The following is a 26,161-nucleotide window of genomic DNA, read 5'->3' on the forward strand; positions in this document are numbered from 1 at the left end:
GAAGCTATAAGAAGTAAAGATATACTTATTTTTTTGCAATAATTTTAAAGTAAAGATTAATTAAATTCTAATTGATTAAAAATAGCTTTGCATAATTATCTGTGCGATACTATTCTGAAGTAGCATTTGATCTGAAATAATGTTTTATTTAGAATATAATTATGCCTAATATTGAATTTACAAGATGCACAGATTGTTGCATCAAAACAGTGGCATAAAAATATTGCTTTCATTGATTGTCTAAATATGTTTTTATATTTTCCATCACATTTACATAATAAAGTAAAATTCTACCAATATTTATTTACCATTAAAATAGTAAAACAAAAAATATTTTTGAAATAACAGTAACGAACTTGATTACCAAAATATAAATTTATTTATAGAGAGTATCAAAAATTAAATTATTAAAATAAATCAGAATTTTAACCATATTTTAGAAAGATAATAATAAATGTCAAATCCATTTTGAAATGTCAAAAATACTACCTAAAAGAGGTTGGTTCCAAATTTAATTTATAAGTATATTTTATAGTTTAAAAAAATCACTCGTGAGAGAAATAATACAATTTAATACAACAAAATTTTATCTCATATGATTCAATAAACATTAAATGAATGCCAAAGGAAATATTCAATTTGTATCTTAAATTTCTATGTTTATACATTTTATCACAAATTAAAATGTTTTTTTAGTATAAGCAATTTAATGAAATATTATATGATTTCAAATTACATTGGCACATGAGTTACATTATCAAATTATTACATGATTTAAAATGAATTTAATGAGATAGTCAAAGAGAAGCAATATATTCAAATATGAATCTAAATACAACAGACTTCACAAACTTTCAAAGAAAAAATATGTAAAGACACTCATAATTTTCTGGGTATTTTAATTTCATGAGTCAAGATTTTAATATATATATATATATATATATATATATATATATATATATATATATATATATATATATATATAGCAGATCTTATAATAATATATATATAACTTACAAACTCTCAGGAAAAAATATATTACATTAGAGAAATATAAAATTCACTATGAATAGCTATTCAATATAAAAACACCCCAAAATATAAAATTTTTTTTAAAAAAATTTTTGTACTAATTGAAGGAATATATTTAAAAAATTAATAGAATCATTAAAACATTCAAGTAATAAGAATGGAACCAAATTCTATTAAGATAAATATATTTCAAGAAGCATATTTTTAAAGGTTAAGCAAGAGAAGAAAAAAAAAAAAAAATTATAGAATAAAATTCTTAAAAATTTCACATTTATTTTTACAAAGCCTAATCAAATGAAAGCTATTTAGCATGTCTTTTCCATTGGAATGCTTTTTTTTAAATGTATTTATTTAGATAATTTAAGATGCCCACAAATGAAGAAAAACATCACAAATGCACAAAAAGAATACAATCATAATATTTTATTTAAATTCTTATATATTTAATATCTGTATCAATATATGTAATTTTGAAAGATACATTCTCATTTGATTTATTTCAAAGTTACTTTACTGAAAACAATTATTTGAAATGATAAATAATTTTGAATTAAATTTTTTTTAAAGTTGTTTCCTCCAAATAAAATTAAGTATATTTGTGAATAGAAAACTACAAAAAATATGCTTAATATAATTTCAGTTCTAATTAGCTATGAATCTAACTATGAAAAAGCTTTTCAACAAAAGTGATTGTAAAAAAAAAAAAACTTTTAATAAAAAGGCATATTAATATTTGAAAAATGTATCAATTGTTTGGGGGAGGGCAGCAAAAATGTCTTTGTTTTAAATCAGAAGACAAATGTTTTTAGATTAGAATTAATGAAGTTTAAATTAATAGAAGATGTACATATATCTAAAAAGAATATGAACTACTCATTCAAGACTTAAATAGAAGAATATTAATTATGTCCAACTGAAGAAAAGTCAAAATGTGGCTATCGAATTAGTTAAAAAAGAAAATAATCTCTAGAAATAGATGATAATTTCAAACATCAAAACTAGAGAAACTTTGAGCTTATAAAAATATTTTGGCCACTATATTTTTTTATAATCCAATACATCTAAATAAAGTCAACAGTTTTAGCTATATTTTTCAGCAAAATTAGGAAATTATACCAATATCAAGTAACTCATACTCTCAACATCAAAAAAAAAAAAAAAAATGTTAGTAGAAAATATAAATAAATCAAAAATGATACATTGGAATAAGTAGGAATTATGATAATATCAAATCAACAAACTCAGAGAAATATTTCAAGTATAATACTTTGATTTTACATTATATATGATATGCATAAAGCATATAATTAAGATACATTAAACATTTTCAAACCACTGAGGAAATTCATAAGTCATCTCTAATACAAGAGTTACTTCATCTTCATCAGGAAATTCTTGAGAAAGAATGAATCTGAAGCACTTTTGTAAGCCTTCTAGTTGATGAAGATGTTCTCCATAATTTGAATTCTTTAGAAGATTTTTAACAAGGCGTAAGTAATCAAAGCGTTTCTGAGAATAATTAAAACCATCATTAGAACCAAGTGTATAATAACTCCAGTTTTGATTAAAATTAATATAATATATAAAAATAAAATATTAACATTTAAGAGAAAAGAAAAACTATTCTTTACAAATTATATGGAACTTAGTAATACCATTATTTTACTTGATTGGAAACATGAAAATAAATGTTATGTATCTTTTGAATATATATATTTTTTAATTCTAAAAACAGACAACAGTTTAAAATTTCATTTTCATGTATGAAATTCCATAACATATTGTCTATTAACTGTTCTGAACCGTCATCAATTCAACGAGGGGAAAAAACTGACAAACTTGAAAATATGTCAAAATGTTACAAAATTAATTAGGATGATTATGCATTCATAGAAGTCATAATTCAGAAGGAAAAAAAATATTTTGAGTGCAAAATGAGATAGCTATGCAGTTTTCCAGTTTACTCTTTAAACCAAAAGCTATCAAATAATCATATTGACTGTATACTGGTATATTGTTAGAATGAAATTTTGCATGTTCTCTACTAAAGCATATTAATGAAATAATATAAAACCCACTGTACATACCCCTAATATAAATCCATCACTCAAATAATTAATTAATGTTAATATGAAAGTCTTGTGAAAGCATCATATAACTGATTATAAATCATGATTAGCATAAAAGAAAAAGAATAACCATACATCTAAAGAATAATTAATCAGTAAGAAAGGAAATTTAAATATAGCTTTTTTTTTTCTTTTTCAATTAGGGGGGGGGGAAGAACAAGTACATGAAAAAAAAGTTTGAGTTAAATTACTGATCCCTTAATACATTTGTATTGCTAAGATTTAACACATTGTTGTTCATTATTGGATATCTCATTGCAATAGTATGAAATTATTAATCATAATTATATTTTTTTTTATCTATTAGGTATTATGGGAACCAAATATAACAATGTGACTTTGCAAAAATATTAATAGAACAATTCCAGAATTTAAAAATGTTCACAGATGTAAGATATATTATTTCAGAATGAATTTCATTAAATTAAATGTCAGTTGGTTCAATTCTTAAATGTTCTATCCAAGTTAAGCTGCTTATAAAATAGTATGTTCAGCATCATATCACAAAAAATCATATGAATTAAATGCTTTATAACACTCAGGTTCTGAACCATTATTATATAACTACTAGATTAAGAACAATGCAAAGTTATGTAATTAGACATTAATATTATGTAATTAGACATTAATATCAATCTGAATTATTACTAATAATTCAGATTGATGCTGCTAATATTTTGCATAAACAAAATTTACAGTGTGCATTTTCTAAAAGCTTGTACAAATGTATGCAGATAATAAAAACAAGAAAAAAAAATGTTTTCTTCAATAAAACTTATGTATGATATAACAAGCACATCATAATTTTAAAAATATAAACATAAAAACTTATTACCTTTTCTCCAGGCAGCAAATCAGTTAGCTGTCTCACTATTATATCAAGGAGCACCTTGATATCATTTAAATAAAACAGATCAATTAATTCTGGGAAAGAAAACATGTCAATCATAAATTTCATGACGGAATTCTCAGCATCTTTATTTTCAGTTAGAATTTTACATGGATCCTCTGGAAAAAAAAAAAAAAATATTAACTTTGGAAAAATGTGAAAATACGATAATTACTGACAACTCAAGTTAATTGAATGAGAAAATTATGATAGAATTATGATGAGTTAGAAATGCCTGGAATATGATTTCTAAAGGCATTTTATATATACTTGAAATTAGTTTTAAAAATATATAATCAATATATATTTTGTGCAACAATACATTTGATTAAGAAATGAGAGCAGTTTAATTTCATGGCATTCTTAGAAATATGTGTAATGCAACTATTCATAAGTTTCTATAAAGCTAAATTAAAATGTCATTGTTTATGATCATCCATTTATTGAAATATTAATATTATATTAAATATAATATTATCATCCATATATTTTAAAAACAGACCCAACTATTGACCTGATTTTGCCTTCCTTTTTTCATATTATTACTTATGACTTCTATATAACTAACTCATTTAGAGTCCACTGCATTCCACCACTCCACTACATTTTCAAGAGAAACTGACAAAGAATGCCAGAAATTGAAAATGTGTTATGAAGTTTTGACATTGAAACTTCATATCATCATCAAAGTTGATTGCTTCATTCATCAGAGTTGATTCTCATGGGATTGTATCTGACAAACTTGGTCAAGGATTTTCAAATATAGAACAAATAGTGAAATAATACTTTTGGAAATTTTTCTGAGAAATGGACAGTGGTTGAGAGAAGGACTGCACTAAAAATTTATGAACTCAGTAAAGTGCTTATGACTGGAAGAAATGGTTCTTTGATTTTTCCAATTATTTTTAAAATATATATGATAAATGAACAGCTGGTCATAAAAGGCAACAACATGTTTAAATAATATCAAAATGACTAATTTACATTTATCCACATTTTACATTTATTTAATAATATGCTTATAAAATTGTAATTAGTACTCCAAGAAAAATTAGAAATTTTAAAAGTCCCTATAAATGTAAATCTAAGTTGTCCATTATCTTACAAATAAATTTCTTATTAAAATTGCCAGTAGATAAAATATATAGCATTGCAACCACTAGGACAACAAATGCTCCTTTACATTAGTTTCTATGGTTCATTAATAATAAAACAACTTAGATCAAAATTGTTTTTATTCCAAGGGGAAAATTATACACCACTATTTTAGTGATTGTAAAAAAGTCGCAATTTAATCATAAGATATTTTCAGATGTAAATTGAATTTATTTGCTTCTTAATCACATTTGTTATACAATATGATATTAAAAACTGACAAAAGTGTTTATTTAAGTCTCTATATTAACCAATAACTTATTCAGGTCTACTTGCTTATTTTAACACATCTTTATATCTTTTTTCATAATGCACACAATCATAATGAACATTTTCACATGATATGCAAAGAAAAAAAGTAGCAGAATTATGGTTTAAAACAAAATATGATGTAATGTGGTAAAAGAAATTACTCACTTTAATCATAAAATACAAATAGTCTTCTTAGTAATAATCTAACAATTATTTTAATATAATTTTTATAATTTCAGATAATATGAATAAAATTTAAAATCTTTTTTAAATAATTGACTAATGTATTGATAGCATTTTTAATTACAACACACTTTTTGAGTACTCATTTACAGATATATTATCTTTTAATTTTACCAAAAAACAGATAACAAAGCATTCTTTTTCATTACTAAAAATGTTGCCATACTTTACATAATTTTATTAAAATATATAGAAATTAAAGTGAATCTTTTTCACAATAGTTTGCAAAGAAATGGTCAAATTTTCCTTTTGTCTCAAAAATGTGTTGCTAGTTTTGATTATTCTGATGTTTGATTTTGAATTCCTATCAAATTATTGCAAATATTCTCTAATGGTTTTAGACAACTCACTATCTAATACTTGCAGTATTATATATTATATATATATATATACATTGGCATAAATAAAAATAAACACTTAATAATGATGTGCTAATAAATGAAGGTCCCCAAAGATATTAAATTTTGCTCAAGGTACCTTCTCGATTGAGCAGAAAAATCAATCTTTCTGTCAGATACTGAGCAGATTGCTTCTCCTTAAGAGTTTCTAAAACTATATTTTCTTGAACATTTTCAAAGTGAAGATTGAATGCTAAAATTATGCTTAACAAGTTTTGGCCCACTTCTTCATCATCACTTTTTACAACGTCCTCCAACTTTTCAAATATAAAATGCAGGAATTTCTTGTTTATAAAATCTGTATATATATATGAAAAGAAAAGAAAAATAATCAAACAAAATAGTACAGCAAAATTTTTTTAAATAAAGATAAAATTAATCAAATTAAATCTTTCATAAAGAATTATACAAAGGCAATTTCTTACACATCTTACAGTAGTCATTAAAAGAAAATGCTTTTTTAATGAGATTTATTATTTGTGACATACGTTTTTTGAGCATCAAATAGTTAATAGTTGTAGTACAAGATTAATAATTTAATACAATTCAAAGCAAAAAAGAAAGACCTGCCTATTATTCAAAACTTGGGATTTGATCATTATATATATATATATATATATATATAATCATGATTTATTGTTACACATAAGTAAAATTATAGATGCATCACACTTATATCCAGTATCAACCAAATTATATTGGGTCCTTATGATACTGTTTTTCTTTATCTTCCATTTGTACTTCAATTCATCATAAATATAAGAATTTAAATAAAAAGAAGTAAAATTCTAATTTTAAAATTAGTTTTTAACAGATGTTGTACACAAAGTAAAATCAATAAATGCATATCAAGTAAATATAAAGTTTATGAATATCTTCAAACAGAATTTGTAGAATGTTTTAGAGAATGGAAATGATTACTAAAAGAATTAAATTCTTAAATATTTTCCATCAAGATACTTAGATGAGTCTAAATGCAATTTTATGATTAATATTGTCAATACCAAAATTCATAACGAAATTATTTTACTGTATTTATACATACTGAAATTACTTCAGTTAATGTTATTGAAAAAAAAAAATGAACAGCAATTTCTTTTGATACCATAATATTTTTTAATTATTTCATTTAAATCAGTTTTAAATATAATAAATGAGAGAGGGTTTTCTCTTCACCTATATAGATTGGTAAACCATTAGAAGATTTTAACTTTGTTATTAACATTGTTCAATATTATTAAACTATTTAACTACAGAGGAATTAAAATATTTTCTAAAAGAAAAGAAAAGAAAGAGTCAAAATTTAAAGAATTATTTTCAAACAAGTTTTGATAGTAAATCCTTACTTTGTAATCATTTAATACAAAATTCATTTTATTTATTACATAAAATAAAAAATTTGATACAATGAAAAAAAAAACCTTAATTATGTTAACTGAATAAACCGAAATACATTAAATAGTGAATATGGCAACATAATTTATATAATAAAAGGTATATATAAACATTTTTTTAGAAAAACAAGAAAACTAGCTAAAATCAATATACTATGCTAATGAAAAAAAAAGAAGAAAATTGTTTGTTTTTAAAAGAGTTTATTTAAAAAAATATTTTTTAATGTAAATTTTTTTTAACTCTTTAGAAACACATAATTTAATCTCTAGATAATATAACAAGAATAATAAAATAGCACAAAATAAATGAGATACAATAGTAACAAATAAATGCCACATAAGCTACACTTTCTTTTAAACTATTATTTATATTTAATATTAATAGATTTTTAAAAAAAAACCTTTGAAAATAATTTAGTATTTACCTGAATATGTTTTTTCTCTAAGTAAAATAAATATATGTTATTATTAGTTTCATTTCAATCAAATGTTATGATTCATATTTCTTTTTAAAACATGGATTTATTTAAACATATTTCCTTGATAACCAAAATTCATTTCTTATTTAATTTACATCAAAAACATATATTTATAAATCCAACATTGTCATCAATTGCATAATTTATATACATTCCACTACACTGCACAAAGTCATGTGCATTGATATCATAAATATATTTTCTATATTTTAAAAGGAAATAAGGAATGGATGAATGAAAACACGGTAAATAAAAATAATAAGATGACTAAAAAAATGTTATTTGTGTATGGAAGCAAACTGGTAAAATCATTTCCTTACCATAAGTTCCAGTCGGTGGCTTTTCTCCTGTACTGAAAATTACTGATAATAATAAAGTAGAGTGGAAAACTTTTTCACTATCTACAAAAAAAAAAAAAAAAAAAAAAAAAAAGAGTTTAGACTTTATTTTAAACCTTAAAATATTATATTCTAATAAAAGTTTGAGTGCATTTTATTCTTGCATATTCTTTTAATCAAAACTGAAGCATATTAATGAATGAAGAAAAAGGATGCTTCATAAAATAAACAGCAAAGGTTAATTACAATGTAACTGACAAATTTGAAAATAAATAAATCATATCATAGTGGAAAATCAATTTCTTTTCATAAAATTCAACTACATACAACTAAGAAAAACTGGAAAAAAATTTCTCAGACTTAAAAAGATCACAGATTATATCACAGATTAAATTTCACTTTCCAAATGATAATAAAGCTCTGAAATAGAAATTGTAATACGATAGAAATATCAATGTTTTATTTAACTATGGCTCCACCACAACTCTTTGATACTGAGCACTCATTTAATTATTTACAGTGAGAATCATTTTTTATTTTGTTTCAACAAAAGTATTATTTTTTAATAGGTTCAACTAATTCTAAGTATTATAATATTTTTCATTGATTCACATCTAAAATTCATTTTTAGGTAAATTTTATAATTTTCAATAATTATGTATTGTTAAAAAATATTTGTAGGATTTTAATCCTTTAAAAATTCTGTCATTATAAAAATTCAAAAGATTTGTTTACATTCCTATGTAATTATTTTATTTAAATGAAAATATAAAATAAGATTTTAAACATAAAGGAATTCTAATCAGAAAGCTGTCTAGGAGCATGTATATTATACTTATTATTATCAATATAAATAATGAATTATTTATATATTTGAAAAGCAAAATGAAACAATCATCTAGCCCCAATTTTTGTTTCAAGTAAAAACTCAAAAACTCTAATATGTCATCAAGAGTCCCATGCTTTCCTCTACCCTCATTTTTAAGAGGTAGAAAAAAATACCTCACAGTACATTTTCTATGGAGAATGCATTATGCCTAGCAACAGAATTCACTAGCTCTAATCACTGAACAGATCTTAAAAACTTTTATTTCTTATGAAAATTCATGAACTCTAGATATACTATAGAACAGTTGCTTGGCCCCATTCCACATACACATCATTTTCTTCTTTTGTGTGAAATAAAATCACGCTATTCCTCTGCATATTTTAAATGGAAAAATGACTGATTTCCCAGACATAATAATTATACTGATTTTAAAAATATTTGTTTCATATTAATGCTTTCGACCCCTTGACATGTAATGGTTGGTTATCTACTCCCTTTTGCAACATTTCTAAAAATATTGTACAATTTTTTATAGTCTAGAGCTGCCTGCCAACCCCACATCAAAAAATTTAGGAGCACAAGACTAGAAAAATAGGAGCAAACAAGAAAAAATAGGAGCAAATCTACGATACCAAATTTTTACTAGTTATTCCCATGTACTCCCTTATTTTCACAGTTTTGACATAGATTTCTTTAAAGCAATGAAACTCAAAGAATGTTTAAATAAACAACAGCAATAAACAAATTAAAATTATTTTATATATGAAGTACACACATAGATAACTTTACTATGTAAGAGCGCGCCCGTGTTCTAAGCGCAAGTCCAGCGATTGACGAAAAGCAAACCGCATTCAGTATCGGAAACAATAATTTTTCAAAACTGAAAGTAGTATTTTTTTTTAATTGCATTTGGCAAGCAGATTATTCAAATTACATAGGGAGAGTGGGAAATACAAAAATAAAACCGTCAAACTTTAAAAAATCGAAGTTTTCTGATAATTTTCGATTTTAACAATTAGAAAGAATTTACAATTTTCAACATCAACTTCATGACAATTGCACCATTTTGAAGTAATTAAACTAAGTAAGAAGTAATTTGAACTAATTAATTAGAATGTTCCATCATCAAGTAACTTCTACTTATATTATTATAACTTTACATTTTATTCTTTTATCGTGATAAGATGTAGTTATCAAGTTGACTGATATAAGTGACATGACTAAGTTATTGTTATTAACACTAATTGACTTTGAGAAACTATATTAATTTCATGAATACAGTCACCTTGATGATTTTTACTGAAATACATTTTATCAAAGCAACAGAACTATTTTTAAAGTATTGAGTATCAAAACATTATGAATAAAATAAATATATATTAAATGAGTAATTGCTGACTTAATATTAATATATTATTAATGAAAAGTTAATTTTTTTCAGATGATTGCCATATTATTGAAAAAAATGGCTTATTTATTTTTAAAAATTAAAAAATATTGTGCTACACATCTGTAAAATTTCACTTTTCCAAATTAAAATCTTTAGGCTCCTTAGTTCACTCTTTATAATCTCAGATAATACAAAACATAATAAATGTTAAGATGAAACGTTTTCCTGTATAAATTAATTTTAAGGATAATTGAAGATTAATTTTTCTAAATAGTAAATTACTTTTTTAAAAATAGCTTGAAAATAGGAAATCATGACAAAAAGAAAAAAAAATCAAATACCTTCAAAATTATCTTGAATATCTCTAGCTAATTCCATAGGAAGTACAGAATTCAAAAGTTGAGTTACAACAACCACATCTAGTTCACAAATAGTTAAAAACACATGAAGCATTTTTATTCGCAATGTTTTTCTAGGCTCCTATGTTGAAACAAAAATAAATAAATAAACTTTAAAGCAGAACTTCCAAACGTAAAAGTTATCATCATATAAAATCAGAAATTACAGAACAATCACATATAAGAAAAATTACATTTAAAGTATTACAAAAAACATAGAGTTAAAAAATTAAGTACCATTTGATAATAGGTAACTAATAAATTAACCATTTCATATTCATCACAACGAATCACTTCTCGGGTAACTCGAGGATTCGCATCTATCTGAAAGAAAATAAGAAATTCATTTTGATCACTTAAAAGCAGATATTACTTTAAAGAAAGAAAATTTTAATAAAATAATTTACTGAAACTTTACAAACAAGAGAAATCACTTTTAGCAGCATAATGCAATATTTTCAAAAGTAAAGAGGAAAATCATGCATTGAAATACAACAAAAAACTATGAATTTAGCAATATGTTTAAAATTAACATAAAAATTCAACTAGCAAAAAGAAATTAAATGCATATTCAAACACAACATCAATATTAAGCTAATTATACAATGAAAATTAATTATAAAATAGACTCCATACAAATATATTGTTCATTTCCACAAGAAGGCCACTAATATGATCCTCATCTTCATGAACCGGCCAGCTTCTCTGTTGTTCATCATTTTTACAATACCATAGCTGCTTAAAAATATCTAACAATTTTCTTTGATCTTCACTATGTATTACTTCTTTGGCATTTTCCTATAAATATTAAAGAGATATCAGAAAAATTTAATTTTATCAAAAAAATTGTTATTTAAATAATATGTCATGCTAATATAAAAAGTACAAAAAGTCACTCATAAAGCAGTATATAGAATGAAAATTATATAATAAAAATTTTAATATTCATGAGCAGTGTTTAACAGTACACAAAATTTTACTTATTACATTCTATGTCTCAAATTTATTTTTAATATTTAATCTAAATATTTCAACCATTCTCTTTTCAAAGCTATTACATTGTTGATGCAATATAGATGAATGTTCAAAAATTAGTTAATCTTTCAAGCAATGCATAAAAAATACCAAATATATAAGAATAATTTTGCTTAAAATCTAAAAAATCTTTTTAGGCCATTGTTGTTACTTAATATGTTCTGGACACTTTTAGTTCTTGTACATAAATTTGTATGGGAAAGTAGATATCAATATGTTAAATATGGCATGGCAATATGTTAAATATAATCAACATATCTTTCATTCACTTCTAAATTTTTAAAAATGTATTTCTGAATATATTTTCTACAAGGAATATTTCGTTCATGTAAAAAATAAACAGAAGTTAGAATAAGGATAACTTTTGCCGTGATAGAGAATTTATTCAATGATAGATTTAAACATTCTGTAGTCCTAGACAATATGTCATTATAATATTACTTTTTTAATAAAATGCTCAATTTTGTTTTGAACCTCAATACCTTTTTAACTGCATGAAAATGATTTATTTAAGGTCATTCCTTACTTTAATAACTTTGTACAAAAGCATATGTTATCATTTGCTTTTTTTAATTATGAATCATGATTGTGCAGAATTTAACCCATTAATCAATGACTATTCAGCACCTGAATCTCTTTAAAATGATGACATTTGAATGTAAAAAGAATGAATTTCTACATTCCATCCATTATTGATGAAACTCATCGGAATGACTTTCTACATTTCAGCTGGTTGAAGGGTTAAGAAGACATTTGATATTTAAAAATTTTGTAATTACAAAGTGAATATAATGAAATAGATAAGAATTTGATCACTATATTTAATGTTTTATAATTCATAGAATTTACATTTTGTACAAATTTATTTACTTGAAAGTTAAAATAAGATTTTTTAATTGGTCTACCTGTGATACTACCCTAAGCCCAATAGCAGTAAATATCTATCTAATCAGAAATGCCATTTAAAAGTCGTGTTAAACTATACTATTATTGGTCATCTTGTAAATTAAATTTAAAATGTAATTAAACATTTAAAGTTATCAATCTAATTATCTGTTGATTGTAAATTTGGCAGCCAAGTACAATTAAAGATGAGAAGTACAGAAATTTAAATTTATTACAAAGATAATAACTACAAATACCTTTATTAGGTATTACAATATAAACCTCTACAAATCTCTATAGGTATTACATTACAACATACAAACCTCTATAACTTCTGACTGATGTAAATTTTCTTTCAACTGAAACCACAATGTATCCAGCATTGGAATAGCATCTAACAAAGTGTCCAAAATAATACCAACAGCTGCCTTGGAATTTTCATGACTAATAAGAGTTTTATGTCTAACATTTTCAACTAAAGAGGGAACTAACCAATTTGGCACATTAAAATTATTAATACTGTCAGTCTGAGTCCCATTTTCAACAACTGATAGTAAGGCAGACTTTTGTTCAGATTCCTGAGGTTTTATTTCACTAGCTGTTTCTTCCACTGCATCAGGTATTGCTTGGTCAGTTATGCCTTTATCAGAATCAGCAGAGTTCAAAACAGGACTTGAAAACCCAGATGGCGGATCAACTACTGGAGTTATATGCTCATTTACAGGAGTCCCAACAACATCTATTAGTAGAAAAAAGTAAATAATTAAAGTTCAGTTAAATGCAGTATTCTCAAACTTAATAAAGAAGAAAAAACTTTAAAAAAAGTTTTTTTTTTTTAATTTAATCTGAATTTTAGTAAAGTTAATAAATTATTAGAAACATAACATATAATTTTTAAAAAAATCATTCATTAAAATTTAATAATATTCCACAAATAATTTCATGATGAGTTTTGGTGCAAGATTTAAGATTAAAATAAAACTCAACAAGATGAAAATGTATATAGATGAATATGTATTTTGCCACTTTATTTCATAAAGTGGCAAAAAACAGAATATATTATTTCAGCCATTTTACCATGCAAGTACCTTAAAGACTAAATGAATGAAAAATTATAAATAATATCTAATAGTAGATGAGCAAGATTTTCTGTTTTAATAAATTCTAAAACTGCAGTTATAAGAAAAAATATTTATATTATTTGTTGACACCTCTACCTTTATATATATATGTGTGTGTGTGTGTGTGTGTGTGTGTGTGTGTGTGTGATATTTTAAAATCTAATTTGAAATTAATTAATTTCCTAATTTTGAGCTCAATTCAGCACATATTAACTTCATTCTAAAATATTCTCTTATTTCCTGATCCCATTCCATATTTTCTAAGAGAAGGGATAAAAAATTGCTGACTTAAATAAATTCTTCTAAAAGATCCCTATGATTCCCTTGCCTAATTCGACGTGTCAGGAAATCCCTATCAGAATCTCATGGCATATAAGACCTAGGAAAATTAATTTCTTCTCTTTTTAACTTTTCCTCATTTTTGCTCTACAGGGGTGTTTGTGGGACCCCAAAAAATCCCCTGAAACTTTTACGGACTTACTACCGGCATTTTGGAGTTTCGAGAAGGGGAGGGGGGGGGGGAGAAATGAAAAATTACAATTATGAAATATTGAATGACCTAATTATAAAAGTTCAATGAATTACTTTTTTTGCAAAATTAATAACCATAAATTTTCAAACATATAAACTACTACATTTTATGCAAATATTTTAAATTACCTGAATTAATTCTTTAAAAAAAATTATCTAATTTCTGCTGCTTTTTTTTATTTTCTGATGTTTGTGGGCTTGTCTTTCTTTTGTGGTGAATTTCATAATTGCAGGAAGATTGACTTTTATTTTCCTCATTTACAGTTGAAGAAATTTCCTCGAGAACTGCACATGCAGAGGTAGAAGCAGTTTGCTTTTCTGCTAATGTAGAAGGTTTTTCAGAGACTTTTATAGGTGACTCATCTGAAATACATGTTTTTAAGTCCTCTTGATATGTTTTCCAACTTCTGTTCATATTCAGTAAGAGATCTTTGTGAATTGGATCAGTCATTGGATTTTTTGAGCCATATTTTTCACATGAGGTTTCTTTAGAAGCCATTAAATCATATTTAATAGTCTGCACTGCATCTAGGGAATCAATCTTAAGAGAGGTTCTATAGTCAGTGACAAGTATATCCATTAAGTTGAATGCACTTTCCACTAATGGGCCATGGAAGCAGCTAAGGCAGGCTTTGACCAATTTAGCCAATGTAGGATACTTATAATCATTTGTGAAATCATCTTTTAAATTAAAAACTTTAGACCAATATTTATCAATTGTACACTTGACTTGATTTCCACTTTCATCAGATGTGTAGAGCATTTCTTTGGTGATATCAATATCACTCTGGTATAACCTTATTTCAGCTTCTACTTTTGACTTTTCATTATCACTAAAAATATGGGACATGATAATTTTTCAAAAGCTAATATTGTACTGGTTTTACCTCTTAGCTCTGGATCTAATGCTGTAAAACTAATTAGATATGAATTTTTAAGGGGTAATTTCTGTTTCATATGCTGAAATTTCAAAGTGAAATTCTCTTGCGTACATAAATAAAAAAATATTTGAATAAGAGAAACGAAAAATTTACACGTGCATCAATAAATGAAACGAAAATTTTACACAGCGGAGAAAAAAAAGTTGCGAAGCGATCAATAACAAATAGCTAATACGGCGAAAAATCCCCCTTCTCTACTTATTGGCGCCACGCCAGGAGAGATAAGACCTTTGAACCCAGAGTCACGTGATCGCACATCTGGTAGCGAAGTCTCTCCTTTTTTTTTCTGCCGCGCCTACTTGCCGAAAAGAATCCAGAAGAGAATGTCCGAGAAACGGGGGAATGAGTCATAACTCGCAATAAGGAAAGAACAAAAAAGAAGTTTTTTCCCCCTTTTCACGCATTATCACTGCCTTTGGAGAAAGAAAGGAAAAGTTTTCACCACACACGCTGACCTTGCGTTTTCTGCTTTCAAAGCAAACAAAATCGCCCAGATCAAAATAAATAATTCATTATTATTCCTACTTCCTTTTGAACGACGATCCCCGGAATTTCCGGGTATCGAAATTCAAAATCCCCGGAATTCCGGGGTTTCCCCGGAGCACAAACACCCCTGGCTCTATGTCGTTCTGTGTTGGTGTGCTCGTTGCTGCTGCTTGTATATAAATTATGCCTCCCAGGATGAAATAAAACGAAGTTAAAAATTCAAAATGCCTTCCCTATCTTCGGCTACGATTATGTTTATATATATATACATTAATTATATAATTAAAACTGAATGAATTCTTTACATGATTAATTACATATATCTTTTTAACGATCAAATGTCTGTCAAGCCTTCATGTTAACTACAGGATTAAAACCTTACTAAACATTCAAAGAATTTCTAAATAAGGGATCAATTAAAAGATACATATTGCTCCAAATTAATGCACTAAAATTTTTTTAAGGAATGACATTATTTGCTGGAAAAACATTTAGCTTTGCACTATAATAAAGATTGTAAAATCTTATAGAAATAAACAAGCATTTATCATAATATTTTACGTAAGTAAATATTACATTAAACATAATGTATACAAATTTCTAAAATTAAACTACAAAATATCTGACTAAACATTGGATATTTTGTCAGGTGAAATAAGTACCTTCAGTCTTTTCATCTCTGGGACTTAAAAGCTGTGCCCTTATAGAAGTCAAATTTCTAAAAACAAAAATTACCTATCAAAAATAGCAAATTAAAATTTCATATACAGTGCTAGAAAAGAGTACCATACTAAAATGTTACTTAATAAAAAACTTAATTAAAAATTTATATTTAATACCAAACATACATCAAATAAACTAAAAAAATATACTAATTCGACATTCAAATTATTAAAAATGTTCTATTGATAAGAGAAAAACTAAAGCTTTAAGAAATAAGCATGGCTTATATAAAGTAAAGATAAAATATGTTATTTACAAAGGTATCAAAATATTTCTATTAAAAAAAACACCACTAAGTCATATATGCATCTTTATCTTACAATTTTAATGTGTTGCACAATAATGAAAATACTATGTAATGCAACTTCCCAAATGTTTTATATTTTACATTCTACTTAATGTAAAACATAAAATGTGTTGTATTTTATAAAGTATTTTTATGATATATGTATAAGAACTTTATGATATGTGTTATAGTAATCAATCCATTAGAGTTCTAAGAATTTTGCATAGTTTTCTTTTGGACTTCTATAATATCCAACTATTTTTAGGTCACCTTTTTTCCTAATCCTTTAAATATTTTTCCAAAGAATTTCACATTTTATTCAATTTATAAAATTACAGAAACATCATCATATTTTAAAAGTTGTTTAGTTTCATGATATTTCAAGTATTAAATTCTTTCAAGATTTAGAAATCTTGCATTTATAATGGTATTTTGTAATGGAATCTTATTGCAGTATCTTTACTTAATTTCAAGAATGCCTTGTCATTAGAAAAGAATTACTTTTCATGAATATATAAAAATAATCTGCATTGCAAAAGTAAAATTCTAATAGTAACATGATCACAATTTTGTTGTATGGTTAAGATCAAAAAGGTAATCTATTTTAATTTATAAAAAAAAAAAAATGTTTACAAATGTTTCATAAAAAAAATATAGTTTGCACAATCAGGATAATCTCTGATTTTATATTTAATCCGTGTCATTGTTAAAAATGCATTTTACTCCTCTTGCATTTAAAACTAATGAAACCTTTTAATATATAAGGTAATTGTGACTAAATAAAGAAAGTGTTATAAATATACAAAGTTTATTTATCTTTCACAATTTTTTGAAAGAATCTAATCAAATCTAAAATACTAAATATTACAATGAAACACTAACTTTATAGCTTCTCTTGTTAATTTTGAAATACTTGGAGAATCCCCATGGAGTTTTTCTAAAGCATCATCAATAAGCCAAAGATATTCTTGAACAGGAATCTAAAATTTTTATAATATATTTAAGCACCAGTCTATACTTAACAATACAATTGGCATTCAATCATTTTATTTTTATATTCAGTGCTATATTATACACAATTTGCCTTTCTTTTACTTCTTTATTATATCTTAACTGTCTGGATCATCTGACATTATGAGCCCCTTCATAATGTTGGATTAGTAGTTATCCATGGCATTTCATTAACAAAGTTTTCTGTTTCTATTTCATATCAACTACCATCATCAATCGGCTCTCTTCCTATGTTTAACTTTACAGGAAATGAGTATTTTCATATTCCTTTTTAAATAATGATCATGGATTGAATGTTACAGTTCACAATTTTAACATCACATAAACCTTAATTACTTAAATGAATGTACAGATTATATTTAGCCAATAATTTATCATGAAAAATATAAATACTTCATAGACAGATAAGATTTCTTTACACTAAAATAACAGAATGTCCCAAAATATTATACATACAGAAAAAATAAAGAAATATGAAAATCCCTAAAAAAAATATACATATCAAAGAAATCCTGAAATTAAGAAGGAAATGTGAAGTTTTCTGAAATAATTTATCAAGAAACTCCACTAATTTTCAAACATTCCATTACGCAGTTTCAAAAGAAAATAAATATCAACTTTATTGATATTAATTCATGGGTCTGCTTAAAAAAGATTAGATTTAATTATATTTTCTGCCATTTATAGAGACAACCTATTGTTACAATACAAAAATGAAAATAATAAAATTTATTTATAATTGAATATAATTATTTTATTATCAGTTGGATAAAGTGGTAGATATCCATGAATAAAATTCTGAGATGAGAAAATGCTAAATTAATTTTAGAATTTTTTTAATTGAATTTCATAAGCATAAGATCATTATTAATTGAATTTCATTAGCATTAATGTAAGATGAAAAACTCAAAATACTAAAATTTTCATAAACAACATAACATAATAGCATAAAATAAACAAACAAAAGAGTAAAGTGGTGGTAATATAAATATCTTATTAATTGTTTTTGATGTTTTCATAGATAACATGAAATGCCTAAACAACATGGAAAAACTCAATTAGAAACAAATAATACTGGACTGCAATAACAAAAAATAGTTTATAATAAAAACCAAAATATTTTTTGGCTACTTACTTATATTTTCTTTACAAAGCTAAAAATCACACTAACATATCACAATCAAAAAATTTTTTAACCCTGTAAGATTACAGAATATTTTTTTACAATGTTGTTTGAAATTTGAATGCAGTAGTAGCAATATTATAGAACATCAGGAATATTTAGGAAAATGTGTATTATTAACTTATCCAGAATTACATAGAAAAAGAAATAAAATTTTTAATTACTAAACCATATGAAAAAATCTATTGATTAATACTAGCTTTTGGATATAAAGATCATTCAATAAAAACACAAAAATTCCATAATAATATAATATGTAATCCTTTTATTCGATACACAATTCTCAAAGAATTACTATTTAAGAGTAAGAAATAAAATTTTCTAAATCAAGAAAATATTTGAAAATAACTTTGACAGTCCATATTTTATTAAATGTAATTTAACACTATACCTTATCACAAATTTATAATTTATGTCAAAAGTGCCACATCAATGTATAAAAATAGGAATAATAAATAGAAAATCTTGAAGAAATTCATCTTGATTGAAAAATATTGATAGAATAATCAAATTTGTTCAAATACAATAATAAGCAAACATTTAACCCTTTTAACATTTTGCAAAAGTATTCAAATGTAAAATTAGTATTTCTCAACAGCTACTAAAGATAAGGGATTAAAAAAAAATGTATATTAGATTCTTAAAATTACTATGCTAAATTAATTATAATTTTGTAAAAGTATTTATGTTGAAAAGATTAAAATAGAAATACTTTCTTACTATGAGACAGAAGCTTAATTTTGCTTAACTAACATAATCACACATATATTTTAATATTTTGAAGTTATTAATAGTATTATAATTTACTAATATACTATTCATTTGAGCAAAAATGAATAATAAGAAAGACCTCAAAACTTTCCATTTTTCAGAAAAGCAATCTTCTTGGCCTTAAAAACTATATAAATTCATTTTTTAAAGGCCAAGAAGATACATTTTTTGATTTGAAAAAATATATAGGGAATAGGGAAAAAGCAATGCAAAACTTAGCAATACTAATATATGCCTGAATAATAGACACATAATTAATAAGTATACTAATAAGAAAAGAAAAAGCATATTCTCTTAATAATAAGTACCTAAAAAGATTGTTTCAGATATAATCTAATATATTTGCAAAGGGTTCAATCAATAAAATAACAGTTTCCTAAATTTAACTGGCAATTTATAGAATGAAATAGGACTAATAGAAAAAAGAAGAGTAAGTAATTGGAAACTCGTGATTTCCAGTGAAATAATACAAATTCTATATTTCAGGTACCAATGATTTTTCTATTTAATTATAAAGATACTTAAATTATTTCAAGATACCTTTCATATGTAGCTATATATCTTCACAAAACTATTTTATTACTTAAAAAATTGTATTTTCTGTACTTCTTCAAAAGGACAAGAGGATTAAATAACAATAGGCAGTTAATCATACTTACATATTAGCATCAGGCCAACAAATATGTATGTGTGTGTGTATACCATCTTTTTTCCAACCAACAATTAATCACCAAAATTGTCATATTAGTCTATTGACTATGTTCATCAATAACATGTTAAGCCAAAAGTTTATAAGTGGCATGCAGTTAATACAAAAGTACCCCTATTTAATAGAATTCAGAGCTATTTGATAGAATGTTCAGTAAAAATTTAATTTATAATGTTTCACAAAAAATTACCTTTTGAAATGACTTCAGTTTACATCCAAAGAGACCAAATAATTAAGTGACTCAATTAAAAGAAGAACATAGTTCATGAAATCCCACTTTTTTATTAATTTATTACAGTCACATACTCTAAAAAATTGATGAAAATTGCAATTTCTCACAATCTGAGTAATAGGATAAAAATCCCAAACATGTTTGTATTCATTTCAAAATATCTAAGATTATTTTTTCCAAGTCTATACCAGTCAAACAAAACCCCTATCAGAATCTTATAATAAAATCACTAAAAGGAAAAATTTCCGGCTCTTTTGTTTTTGTGTCATAATCTAGATAGTTGCATCAATTTATCACCCTTCCACTTTAAAAAATAAGACACCCCTGAAAAAATAAACTTTTATTCCAGAACTTTTTTCTTTTCAGCCATGCATCTTCAAAATTATGTTTACAAGTTTACAATCTTATATATATATATATATATATATATATATATATATATGTAACCAATCTAAAGTAAGAAATAGTTTGAAAACGAAACTAAAATGAAAACGAAACAAAACAATTTCAAAATCGCAACTAAAAATTATTTCCTATTCAAACTAAAACCAAAAAAGGAACAGGAAAAAACTTCATAGTATTTAGAGAGCGCAAATGCAGCTACTTCTAAAACACAGATGAATTAATACAAAAGTATTAAAACCAAGTTAATAGGAAAATCAAAAAAACTAAATAAAAATTAAACCAAATGAAAAAAAATATAAAAAAGAATCTGGCCTGAAAACTTTTTCAAGGGTCACCATCAGGCAGGGATTCAAAAAGAGGGATTTTTTCTGTGAAGGAAATGCAGACAATAAAGTCTAATAATGATTCCTCGTGACCTGAAAAATTTGATTTCCTATTAACTTGATTTTAATACTTTTATATATATATATATAAGAATTAAAATTGAAAGTGTATCTTCATATTCAATAATGCTTTTAAGAAACTCGCTATTGAAAAGATCTCAGAGTTCAAGTTGAATTCTTTGGAGTATCATCATCTTTCAATACTCCATAACATAAGAACATGTTTTTACATTGATAACTTCTTTATTTACAAAGCAATGCCATATTCAGAAAAAAAAACAATAAGATATTCAATTTACAAGTACACTACAGAATTTTTGCACTAAAACTAACTAAGATTACTTCTAAATGATAAAATAGTAATCTTCAGACTTCAACTTGATAAAGAGTAATTAATATAAACAAGTAACTGCATTTTTGATTAAATAAATTTAAATGAATGTAGAAAACTGAACAGAGATTAAATTATTTAAGTTTAGAGAAGCAAGTAGTTATTGTGAGTGTGTACATAAACATATATGAAATTATATAAGAAGTCTATCATCTTACAAAAAGAAGTCCAAAATTTTAAATTATACTTATTTCCTTATTATTTTTCTTACTTTTTGAAATCAAAAATAGTCTACATTTCAATAGCATTCAATATTAATCTAATAATAATTAAACATTTTACATCGAGCAACTATGATTACAGATGAAATTTTTTTGAAAAAATACTAATTTTATACTGATTGAATGATTTAAAGTTCCCTCCCCTGCCCCCCAAAAAACTCTGTGTACTTGATACAGACAATACAAAATATGGGAGGGGAAAAAAATTGGAAATGAGCAGACTTAATTCAAATAGTGAGCAGAATGGGTTATAAAAAGATTTTCCCTGATCTATACAGTAGATCGGTAATATATGAATAATAGATAAATAAAAATAAATCAGCATTTCAGTCCTTTGAATGTTGGTTTTTTTTTATTAGAGCTATGAATGCATTTAAATACTATTTTCTAAAAAAAAAGGTATAAAAATGAACATTTGAAATATATTTCAATAATCTGTAAGTCATTTTTATTTTTATATTCATATCATGAGCAGGAAATTTCAGACAAAAACAGCAATCTACAAAATTTAAATATTAATGCAAAATAATTTAAAATTGAATAATTATTTTAAGATTACTAAAATTAACTATTGTAGTATGAAAATAAATTCTCAATAAAATTTATGAAATTTTTCTGTTACTTGTCAGAGCATTTGAATCAGTCAGTGAAAACAAATGAAATTTTAATTCGAGAGACGTAATTTACTAAACTTAAGTGAAAACTGCCTTATTTACACAAAATACTTGGTAAGATATCTTCATAATATTGTATAATATTTATAATATTGAGCAGCAACAAGGTGGTATTTAAAATCATGCACTCATAGGGACTGGGAACTAGAAAACCAAACTGAACATAAATTAAATAAATGCTTATGTTTAACAAAAAAAGAAAAAAAAATCCTTCTGTATATACAACAACTGAAAAAAAAACTCATTCATTCTTGTTAATATAGATTTTAAAGTAGCATTACGACATAGTTACCGAAAATATAATGAAATAGCAACAACAAAAAATTGATAATTACTCAAAATATAATAAAATAGCAACAACAAAAAAAAATTGATTATTACTCAAAATCATAAAGTAATTCAAATAAGTTATTTGATAAACAGAAGTCATTTTCTTTCTATTCAGAAGTTGAATACATTATTGGTTTCGTTTCTTAAGTGAGAAATACAATCATCCGAAAAATAATTGTTTATAGCAATTGATAATAGTAGATTAATTTTGACATGGAATCGCTACAAAAATAAAAGCAACACGCATATTAAGCAAGTTATAAATTATTATTCGCTTTCACTTATTTTTATTTTTAAAAAAATTAGAAAATGAAAAACAAAAACGTACCTGCTTCTTCTCAACATAGGTATATGGCACATAACCAACATTGCCTTTCATATCTACACAAACAGCCCAATTAGGATTACTTGAGCAATTAAGAACAGGAAGAAATTTATCGCCTTTTTTAAATAATAAAACTTGCTTGTGTCCAGAACTCAAGTCATATAGAGCAGAATAAAGAAAAATTTCGGTATCATTCATTTTAAAAAGTAAATAAGATAAGACTGGTGCAATCTGAAATTCAGGAGCATTTCATGTAAAAGAAATGCATACAAAAAAATAACACACACAATGCGGATCTTTCTATTCTTTAACTCCAATCAATTAAGCACCGGCTTCTCCTTAATGAGATTCGCTGTTGTCTGCAGCAAAAGAGAACCGAAAACCAGCGCAGTCAAAACAATTTTTTGGTTTTTCACAATTGGAAAAGTGAAAGTTTATTTTCTAAATACATCAATTTCCCTTTCCCGGAAGGATGTTTCTGCTGATAAGAAAATCCCTAAAACAGAGGACTCAATAGCATTATTGAAGATACTATGTTGAAAACTTCAAGAAATATGATTTAGATTTGAATTAATGATTTAGAATTAAAATAATGAAAGGAATTTAACTTATTTTTTTGCATTTATGATGCCTTGAGCAGCAGAGATTATTACCATAAAAATTGTGCTTTTATTTGTGGAACTTTTTTTTAATAAGTGACTTAGAAAAATTCTAAACGTACTAAACTATTCGATTAATTAAAGTACGAATAAATAAAGTAGTTCGAGTCTTCCCAAACTCGCAAATGTAGGGAAATAGAATACCAATTCGAAAACCGAAACTTGAACAGAACATAAACATCTCAACTTAATCAAACAATGCCTGGGCTCACCTGAAATATTGGTTCGGTCCAATAAAATAATCTAAAAATTTAGAAGTATAACTAATACTTTCTGTTTAATAAGATTATTCATGTCAATTTTATACTGTAGCAAATTTAATCGCCTATCTGACGAAAATTTCTTACTTTTCCATGACCTTCTTATATTCTGTGTGGAATAAATTCGTATAATGTTTTGACGTTGATGGTAGAGTGTTAAAAGTTACTCAAAAAATGATTTTTTGATAATTACTTGGTAAGATCTAATTTTTTGAATTTTTAATTAAAATATTTTGACATGTATGTTGATAGTAACTTGACATGTTGATTGTTTTGGATTTAATATAAATAATTATAATGTTTTTTTCGTCGATCCTTGTTATAAAAACATCAATGTTCGGATCTCCTCTAAATTTTGTAACATAATATCTGTAATTAAAAATCTTAGCTTTTAAAATACTTCTTGTTTTCCTTTTATGTTTGTTATATTTGTCATGTAAATTTTTAATGTTAAGTTTTGATGATTTAAAAGTTTGTTATTTGTTATTGATTGTAGTGTTATATTTTCTTATGTTGGTTACACATATTTAACTTTCTGTGTTTTAATTTATTTATGATTTTTTTTATTTTGCATAGAACTATGAAGTAAAAACAAATGTAATCTAAGTTTGAGTGTTTTTTTATTGCTTTTTGTTGTTGTTGTTTTACTTTAATAACCTTAAGAAAGTGTCAAAAATACATAAATTATTGATATTCACATAGAGCTGTAAGTATTATTTTAGCCACAGTTATAATTTATAAAATTCAGATTAAAACTTTATCATATTCACATTGTTTTGTACATTTCACTAAATGATTTTGTCAATATATATTTGTTTATGTCTTGATGTTATAAATTTCATAATTTCCTATTATTATCATTATCATATTCAAATTTCTGAGTGTGTTTTTTTTTAATTTGTGGTGCCTTCTTCCACATATACACCACAAAGGAATTGTTTTAAAAAATTCAAATTGTATAAACTTTAATTAATTCTTTGAGGTCAAGATAACCAGTCTTCTGAACTCTTCATCTAATAAAAATTCATCATAATTTTTGCTACCTGATTTGGATTTTTGTAATTTTCCTTGATTTGTTACTAAAATATTTAGCTTTTCCAAAGAGTTTTGTTATACTTTATTAAATTTTAAAAAAATTGGGGGTTAAAGCAATTAATATATTCTGAATATAAATGGATTCATCAGTTTAAAAATGAGAATTTTCTGTTTTATATTCTGTTTTCTAAAGAGTTATTTAAAGATAATATATTTTTTGTGCATGCACCATACATTTTTTCTATATCATTTATAAACATGTAATTAAATTAATTTCTCAGTTTGATATTTATGTTCTTTAATTCTCAGTTCTTTAATTTCTCAGTTTGATATTTATGTTCTTTAATTCTCAGTTCTTTAATTTCTCAGTTTGATATTATGTCATTTCTGTATTTGATAAATAAATCAACCAGAAAGGAAAAATTGTGTAGAATTTTTCTACCATATTGAAATTGTATCTTCAGATATTTAAAAATGGGAAACATATAAGTTGTGTTAATTAAAAACTATTTTTCAGTGTTTTCTAAGTCAAATTAAGGCAGTAATTGTTTCTTTGATAGCATTTTTAATTGAGCAAACAGCTTTGATTCCAAGGCTTGTATGTAAATTTGTAATCTGGATATTTTTTTTCTTTTTTT

The 26,161-nt window shown here is 24.7% G+C and overlaps 2 protein-coding genes across 2 annotated transcripts in view; one reads left to right on the plus strand and one right to left on the minus strand.

Moving 5' to 3' along the window:
* Nucleotides 1–2,251: 2,251 nt before the first annotated feature.
* Nucleotides 2,252–23,952, minus strand: LOC129975922 (NCK-interacting protein with SH3 domain-like). Its single transcript, XM_056089211.1, has 11 exons — nucleotides 23,573–23,952; nucleotides 17,817–17,914; nucleotides 16,588–16,643; nucleotides 13,170–13,585; nucleotides 11,563–11,724; nucleotides 11,164–11,250; nucleotides 10,870–11,008; nucleotides 8,292–8,372; nucleotides 6,178–6,396; nucleotides 3,997–4,169; nucleotides 2,252–2,541 (listed from the first exon to the last, which is right to left on the minus strand). The coding sequence occupies exons 1-11, from the start codon at nucleotides 23,765–23,767 to the stop codon at nucleotides 2,350–2,352; spliced, it is 1,818 nt and encodes a 605-aa protein (XP_055945186.1). The 5' UTR covers nucleotides 23,768–23,952; the 3' UTR covers nucleotides 2,252–2,349.
* A 484-nt stretch (nucleotides 23,953–24,436) lies between these two features.
* Nucleotides 24,437–26,161, plus strand: part of LOC129974870 (WD repeat and FYVE domain-containing protein 3-like) — a 103,639-nt gene continuing 101,914 nt past the window's right edge. The window contains exon 1 of the mRNA XM_056087637.1: nucleotides 24,437–24,684. The gene's annotated coding sequence lies outside the window, so the exon portion shown is untranslated. The remainder of the gene's footprint in view (nucleotides 24,685–26,161) is intronic.

The sequence above is a fragment of the Argiope bruennichi genome, chromosome 7 (assembly GCF_947563725.1).
Source record: "Argiope bruennichi chromosome 7, qqArgBrue1.1, whole genome shotgun sequence".
Classification (NCBI taxonomy): domain Eukaryota; kingdom Metazoa; phylum Arthropoda; class Arachnida; order Araneae; family Araneidae; genus Argiope; species Argiope bruennichi.